Source organism: Enoplosus armatus, chromosome 13, assembly GCF_043641665.1.
Source record: "Enoplosus armatus isolate fEnoArm2 chromosome 13, fEnoArm2.hap1, whole genome shotgun sequence".
Lineage (NCBI taxonomy): Eukaryota > Metazoa > Chordata > Actinopteri > Centrarchiformes > Enoplosidae > Enoplosus > Enoplosus armatus.
Genome location: NC_092192.1, coordinates 7,374,296 through 7,383,011, shown reverse-complemented (window position 1 = coordinate 7,383,011; position 8,716 = coordinate 7,374,296). Strand labels below are relative to the sequence as shown.

The following is an 8,716-nucleotide window of genomic DNA, read 5'->3' as shown; positions in this document are numbered from 1 at the left end:
ATAAATGTGAGAGACAGCGGGGGACAGATTATACCTTTGCAAGAGACCACAAGATGTACTGCTCATTTCTGGTTAGGCTTCCCCTGCGAGCGAAACATCTATTGTTGACGGCTAATGGACCAATCGGGCTCTTTGGATAGACAATGTAAATAGAGGGTATTACACATGTGCATAAAGCCAACCTCTGCCGGCATGAGGAGAATGAAAGCTTTCAGAGGGAGGATACAGATGGGTTGGTAGCTTTTAAAAGGACTCAGAACACACTAAAGACACTAAAGGCAGACAGGACAGACAGACTGTTTGTGGTGATTATATGCAGCACTGGTGAAAACGACAAACATTGTTGAGTTAAACAAAATCGGAAAGCTTTTTACTCTAAAAAAAGTGAGCATTGTGCATAGTTCATAGTTCGTTAATAACCCCTCTTCAGGTACCTATTTGCTGTGATAACATGGAAGGAAGTGCAATAATGTACAATTCTGTATAGTTAAGTGCACATAGATCACTGTTGCACTGAACGGCATTGACACTTTCTCCCAATAGAAATATCACAACAGGGTTTCTTAATGTTTTCTCATTTACTCTATTTTTAAGTGTACTTTTGTTACAATAAACCCAGGCGTGTATCCCTCCTGCTCAGTCCCAGGGTTGAGTCCACAACTTATGTTCACATAAATCTTTAATATGGGTAATTTGGCCTGATCTTTCCCTTTTCCTTTTTTCATTTACGTCTCTAATCCTACGTCTCCTGCTTTCTTTTCTTTTTCTTTTTTTTTTTTTTACTCATACCTCGCCGACCCAGACAACTGTGTTCCCTCTCTTGATGTCTGACACCTCGCAGTGCGGCGTTCTCTGTTTGCCGTTCAGGACAAAGAGGGACTCGGCTGACGGCGTCACCAGGTACTGTCCGAACAATCCGCTGGAGACCACCACTCTGTTGGGGCCTCCCCAGGGCCAGGCTTGGGGGTCCAGGGGCTCCTTGAGGCTCCGGAGAACCTCGGTGTGGCCCGAGGACAGATCGGCAAATAGCAGGTCCGTGCCTGAGCCTGAGGTGGCCACAACCACATTCTGGTTGGACTCCGTGAAGGAAGGCTGGAAAGCCAGATCGGAGACAGCTACGGGCTCGTCCAGTTCCTGGTTCAGACCCAGCTCCCCCTGGAACGACACTGTCTGTACTATCAGCTTTGTGCTCTGGGGGTCAGGTGTCACAATGTATCGGCCGTCCGGCGACACAAAAGCCTGCCCTGTGACGTTTAGGTTCGGACCAATCACCGCGTCCGTCACGCTGTCGATGAGGAGCTGGGGCGGGGCTTGCAGGTGGCTTTTGCTCTGGCATTGGACAAAGTAGAAGCCGCTCAGATGTGTGTAGGCCATGCTGAGCGGTATGCAGCTGTAGTTCTTCAGGCTGATGGTCTTGACGCGGTGGAGGGTCTCCAGGTCGATCTTGTGTACCGCAGGCTCATTTTTGAGGAAGACGAAGGCAAACCTGAATCGACAAAGTTCAAAGCAGAGGTTAATAGCCTTTCTCGAGTTTCGGGGGGGGTGGGGGGGGTGGGGTGATTAACACACATCAAGACTCTCATTAGAATTCTTATTTGCTCTTTTCTCCTTTACTTCAGAGGGACAGCCGTGATGAACGAGCAACGATGTGGCCTGTGTTTTAACGTCAGATAACGTGGCTGAATATGTGTGTGTGTGTGTGTGTGTGCGCTGGTTTACCTCACGTGAGTGATGATGAGGTTGGTTGGAGGAATGAAGAAGTCGTTGACCCTCTGGAAAGTTGTGCGGATGGCATGATGTACTTCTCCCACACTGGCTTGAGGAATTACCTGTTGACGATGACACAAAACAGCATGAATGTTAACAACACAACTGACCTGTCCGATCAATCTAACTGTAGCTAGACAGATGCCAGAGGCCGATATCAATATTTGAGAGTTTTAAAAATCTGATAATCATATAGTGGCCAGTATTCATGTTTCTTGCATAAACATAATAAACACCTTCGATAAGAAGCCCTTAAATTACTTTATTATGAAACTGTGACCAAGATATGTATCAGTATCATCTCAAAGTCTTTGGCAGCTTCTTACTTATTGACCGCCATGTAGACCCATACTGAATATGAATAATAATAAATGAAATATGAATCTAAGCACATATTTTTGTAAATACAGAGGGATCTGCACTGTAGCCGCACTGAATGTAGTGCCTCTCTTTAAAGGAACCAAGACATAATAGATTGGACGAGTATTTAAGCGTTGATCAGTAAGGATACAGTCTGTGAAAATGTGCTGCAGAACAATACCATCAAAACAATAAATGAGACATCATTTCTGTGCATTGTTAGAACCACTTTTTCATAAAGATTGAGGTTTAGTGTAGAACTAGACCAATTCGTTTGCCAGGCTGACATTTATCCCAGATGACTGGGTATTGGTGAATATGCCAATAAATAACAAGAAATTGTCATGCAGAAATGTTAATTAAATGTTAACTGAGAAACAGTATCTCATATTATACGGTTTGTCCACCACACAGCACTGAAGTTATTATAGGCCTCTCAATCAAAAATGTTTGTGTGTTAATGTAGTCTTACTTTTTAAATTCTTCTCAAAAGTGCACTGAAACTGTTGTGATAATTAAACTTGTGACCTTTGAGCTTCGTCAGAATGCTGCTAGCTTCTATAAATGAAATAAAGGCTCATATCTTAGGTCTTAACAGCCGGAGCTTGTCCAGGTGACATGCCCATATATCCCGGGCCAGATTAACATCTACAGTACAGTACGTGGCCCCACCTCAGTCCTCTGATAAAGCATCTTATTCACTGATGGTTGTCTTAGAAGCACACGCCACAATAAAAGCCCCATCGCTCATGTCACACACTCCGGGCCACTGAATCAGCATGTTCGTAAAGTGCGTGCACTTTTTGATGGGCTCCCGATGCACCACCTTGCCCATGACACATGCTTCATCATGCAAGCCTGCATGATCAGGTCACAGTCAAGGACGAGTGAGGCAGTTTACGGGACGCTGTGCGTTTATTAAAAGCAACTAGTCACCTTCTGCTCTGTAATCCTCCTTCCTTCTGATTTTACTGCTTTTTATTCTCGGAGAAACTTGGCTCATTGAAGCGGCTCTCGGTTTACACGTCTAGGCAAATGTTGCTAGAGAGCATATAGAATATTGTTTTAAAAGGAAAGAACTTAGTGTAAAATCTATTTTGATTTCTATGCCTACGCCACTAAAGCTGAACCTCTACCTGATGCCCAGCGGGGGGGCCAGACTCCACACTCCTTCCTCAGAACTATCAAATGCAAGAAAAAGAAAAATAGCAAGGGAAGTTGCAGAGTTGTTGCTTTTGCTACACTGCTGCAATACTCCTCAAAGCCCTCTGTCTTTCTCTATCCTCCTCACTGTCTCATCCATTTTTAACAAAACAGATCTGCCGGTTCCTCGCTGCTCGCAAGACATGAAAAGAATCCTCATTAAAAAAAAAAGTCATTACAACAGTTGCAGAATACAATGACGGGAGTTAATGAGGTTCAATGTAGTATCGCTCATGTATTATTAGGCAGCTGCTGTGGTCTCCAGGGCTGCAGGTGCTCTCAACTTAATGCCACTGGCTTCCTTTTGTCATCGCTCATCCTTGGATTTCATATCCACACACTCAGCAACAAGGCCCAATTGAGTTTTACTCTGCCCCTGCCTCGCTGGCTGCCCTAATACCTGAGGGGGATTTGGTTCTGACTGAGTAGCTTTTGCTTTTCAACAGCATTCACTCTCCAGAAGCCTTGAGTAGCTTTTTAAAAAAAAATGTTTTACTTTCTCAACTAACTACAGTACATCCAAAATGAATTCATCAAATGCTCCAGTATATTTGTCATTTAGAGAATTCAATAAATCTTACAAAGAACTTTGATATAACAGAAATTTTGCTTTTTTATATACAGTCAGAATTACTCGTCTTGTTGCTTCTGGGGAGGAATAAAGCAAATTATGGATTTCCTGGAAGACTCAGAGGCTTGTTACTCAAGATCAATGCGGAGCTTTTAAAACTTAAATTAAAACTTTGTGTGTTTTACTCCCTGGGCATATATCACAAGATTAATGAATGCATGCATAAGAGAGAAAGAGAGAAGGAGACAGATGTTTACTGATAAACAGATCATATATTCATGTAAAATGATTTCATTAGTTTTGATGTCACACAGTCGTCTGCATTTAAGCAGCAAAAGTTCATCCAGTGTCTGAAGATTCATAGTCTTGTTAACTTTCATCAGATATTTTCTGATTTAAATCATGTTTTATGATGTTATTGTTTGGTATTTATTGGACAGCTTACAATGTAAATGCAACAAAAGTTCCCGGGCAGAATCGAACCAGGAAGGAAGTGGAAGTTAACCACCACTTTTATTTAGCTAAAGTTTACAGCTGTCTGTAGAATAACACAAATGGCATTTGAGAAGTTTGGCTTCATTTGTTTGAGGGTTTTGTAAGAAACATGTTTATATTCCTCAAAGTAAGGAATCAAAAAAACAGTTTTGGTATCAGTCCAGATATTCAGGTATTATATCGCAGCTCAAATGTCAAAACATTTTCAATAATACCCTCTACCTTCAGGGACTAACAACTGAGAACTATTGTATACAAATAATGTGTGCAGAACAAAATAACAATGTCTGTCGCTCTAAAGAGAGATAAGACTGATAAGTGACAGGCTGATAAAACAGAAAAGACAAACTAAACACGAGAAAACTCGGATAGACCGAATAAAACCCCAACTTAAAAAGTGGCTTTAGGACTAAAGTACCTTTCGTGAAGATATTTAAAAGATGAAACTTTTTGCCAGCCTTAATTGAATTCACGTCGTTTCCTGTTATGACAAATTGTTGTCGTAATAATACTTTGATTTATAATAATAACCATTCTTGAACATATATTTGGCAAACCTCATAGAGAGATAAATGGGGAGGAAACAGATGGGTGCTTGTGTGTGTGCATGTATGGTGTGTGCGCACACAGAGAAAAACAAAGTGCCCATGAGTTAAATGTCTTCTTGGCACGTAGCTGCAGACCGGACTGACAGTCTGAAAGGCCATGTCTCTCTCTGCCCGGCAGAGATTCCTCCATTTGTCTTCTCTAATGAATTGACAATCACACTCCCTCTGATGTTTACACAGAGATATTGAGCCATCCCAAAAACTTGGCTGCTTAAAAACACCACACACACACACACACACACACACACACACACACACACACACACTGAGCTGAACGCACACCTACACATGCACAAAAGACAGACACACACTCGTACACATGTATGATCCGCTGAAGCGAAGCGGTCAGCAGGTCAATTACTTTCAGTCCAAATGATAATGACATTATCAGACCATTTATTTGTGGTGTGATCCATGTGGACTCCAATCCATTATGCAGTTTCCCTGCAATTGCATTTTTGAGTGATTCATGCCCTGCTCTCTAATTATTCATTACCCTGGAACGACTGCAGGAAGAAGGGAAATGAATAAAATGAAAAAAGCACAAAAATGTGTTTTCCTCAGTTCAGGCAGCAGGCAGAAAAGGGGAAACGTTATGCAAAGCTGCTTCCTGCACTCAGATTGTTTCAAATTATATGAGGAGAAAATTGTTTTGTCTGTGATGAAAAACACCTTTTCATAAAAGTTTCTGCTTCATTTAAGACCATAATCTTTGATGAAAGTGTAAAGACAACTCCAGCATAAACACCATGAGTGTGCACCTCAACTGAGACAACTACACACTAACAAATCCCCTGCTAGTACACCTACACTCTATGAAGAAAGGGTGCAAAACGGAAGAACAGGGAAATGTATGCACACACATGCAGCCTACTTGGCCATGCAGATTGTAAATCAGTAGAAAGCTGTTAAAACCCACACACACAGGTGGTTGTCATTTCACTGCTTTGTGTTGCCAGACCATAGTGGCACCTTTAGATCCAACGGCAATCTACCATTACAGTTCAAGTTTCTTGAAAAATCTGGAAATAAAAGTGCAAAATGGAAACAATACAACATCATGAAGACGCGTTATTTATAGGACCATTTGACAAATGACTTCAGCACCATTAACAGCTCAACAACCACTGACTGACTATTAAAAATCAGTCATTTCACTCCAAATATCCCAAGAATCTCAAGAATCATACATTTGAGAGTGTATCATCCCTCTGCAATCCCCTTAATGAATAGACACAGCACATCCCCAAACAGTAAAGCCTGAACACAACACCTAACGTGATTATAATGGGATCCTTCCCTCCAATGGGACAAAGCAGAACAATAAACATGTTTGTGTCTGTTACAGAGATTACAATGGGATCCCTTGGTGGCTTTACTCGTGGCAGTGTCCTCCACTGTTGCACAGGCAAACACACACACACACACACACACATATAAATACTGGCTCTATAAAAACAGCATCATACCTCTCCCATGGGCACCAGCTCTGTTCCCTTTCCCCTCCCCTCTACCTTCACGACCCTGCATCCTCCTCTCTCCACCCAATCCCCCGAGGTGGATTAAATACAACCACACCTGTGATCATTTCTCATTCGTGAAGCCTCCAACACCAGTGGTCCAAAGGGACGCCAGGCACAGGCCGGCAGCACCACAGCTGCGAATTGCTGTTTTGCTGGCTTGGTAAATGCTCTAAAACATACATAGATTAGATGCTGTCACACAAATACTTATCACATAAACAGGGACGCAGGTACGCAACGGAGCTCAATTAGTTATGAGGCGCCGTTCTTCTCGCTTGGTGAACTTTCTGCAGCTTATATAGATTATATTCTTCCAGGAAGATAATCGCTCATCAGAGTTCACAAATACGCACACAGAAAAAGTAGGCATAGGGTGGCGTAGAAATACGACAATAATAAAGAGGGGCTATTTCGTACTGCACTCGGCTGGATTTTATGGAAATAATCACCAGCGTGGTTTGAAAATTAGGCTGCAAATAAAGAAGAGCTTGCTGTACCCTAATCAATACCCTCCCTCCAAAATGAGGTTCTAGTGTCGGATACGTACACTAACACGACGGAGATGAAACAAAACTCTCCTTAACAGTAACAAATAAACACTCCAGTTCAATATCCATCCATCTCTTGTTGGGCTGTCTAGTGCAGCTTGTCATTGTAGAGAAAACACTACAAAGAACTACAGTAAAACGAAACCGCTATTACCTGAGAGAGCTCTTTAGCACACATACAAAACACACTTACCTGAAGTGTTGGATGTGTTCTGTCCATATCCCCCCATGTCAGGACCCAGACCTGGTCATGTGACTTGTCATAGAGCATCTTCACTGGAAAAGGATCTGTTGCTACTGCCTGGAAGAGATGGAGAGAGAGTGGGGAGAAGATTAAATGAACTGTTCTTGTGCTAAATAGAGTTAAAGCTCTGTCCATGGTGCTGAAAAGTCAAAACAGCCCAGCTCATATTTGTGTAAAAATGAGAGAAACGTGCATCAACCACTGAACGATAATTAAAATATCGAAGGCAAGAACTAAACAAACTACCAAGCAGCAGCATCTCAGCTGATAAATGATAAACATTCAACAAAATAATAATTGCAAGATTAATATATTTTGCTGCTAAACTAGAGTAATACTCTATTTAATAGAGCCCGACTGTTCGGCCTGCTGATGTTATCAGGCATTATTAGCTCATCACAGATACTGTGTGCTGTATTGGTATCGGTGGATATGTTGGCTGATATGTTTCAGGTCATTTAGACAGTCTTGCCATAGTTTTTCCACCAGAAGGCACTGGGTTAGGGTTTCAACAGCAAAATGTCTCACTCAGTACATATCTGGGTCATAGTTCTTAAATAACCAAATTTAAGGGATCACTATTAACAATGTGTGTTTATATAAAAAAAAATGAACATCAGCAGATTAATCCATTCATATTTTTAGACTCTCTGTGCTGGCCTCAAAAATCCACTGATATCAATCAGGCTGTGGTCCTAAATAATACCATTGCCAAAACTAACAGCAAGCCCTGGTTGGTCTACCCCACCAGTGAGACCCCTAATGCTTTACCCGCCTACCACAAATATAAAAGAGAGGTCGACATGAAAGCAGGATGATCTAGGGCAAACGAATGTATGACGGCAAAAAACTGGACCTTGTTGAATGCAATTAGCTCGTGTGTACGAACGCACAAATTCACAAATGACTCACTCGCAAATTGCAGATAGATTAGCGAGTCCTACAGTCCTCTTGTATGCTCGTGCCTGGGTTGCAAATATGGTGTTTGTTTTAATTAGTAAAATGTGTCACAATGCGAGGAAATGATCGCAGTTGCAAGTCGCAGCTTGCATGTTGCAAATTTGGTGAAACAGGCCCCAGCATACCAACCCAACAATCAAACCCAACAATGAAACATACTTGAAAGTGAGCTGTTATCACATCTCGTACTAAGGTGTAAATGCCAGTGAAGGAGAAAGTGTACACAGTGCTTTTTAGTGAGGATATCTGATACACATCAGGTGCAAGAACAGAGATTAACTGGCAGAGACAGTGAATGAGAGGACGGACAGGAGAGAACAGACAGACAGGAAAAAGAGAGGGATGTGGGGGTGGGGTGTACTCAACCCTCAGATCTGCTGCAATGTCAACAACAAAGAATAATACAATCCATTACCCTGCTTCTGGCTGGGTGGACA

General features: G+C 42.0%; 1 protein-coding gene across 1 annotated transcript in view; it reads right to left on the bottom strand.

Annotated features, from left to right (window-relative positions):
• Positions 1-525: 525 nt before the first annotated feature.
• Positions 526-8,716, bottom strand: part of fstl4 (follistatin-like 4) — a 175,773-nt gene continuing 167,582 nt past the window's right edge. Inside the window, exons 13-15 of the mRNA XM_070917521.1 lie at positions 7,269-7,376; positions 1,720-1,829; positions 526-1,486 (exon numbers count right to left, since the gene is read on the bottom strand). Of these exons, the coding sequence (XP_070773622.1) occupies positions 784-1,486; positions 1,720-1,829; positions 7,269-7,376 (921 nt within the window). The 3' untranslated portion in view covers positions 526-783. The remainder of the gene's footprint in view (positions 1,487-1,719; positions 1,830-7,268; positions 7,377-8,716) is intronic.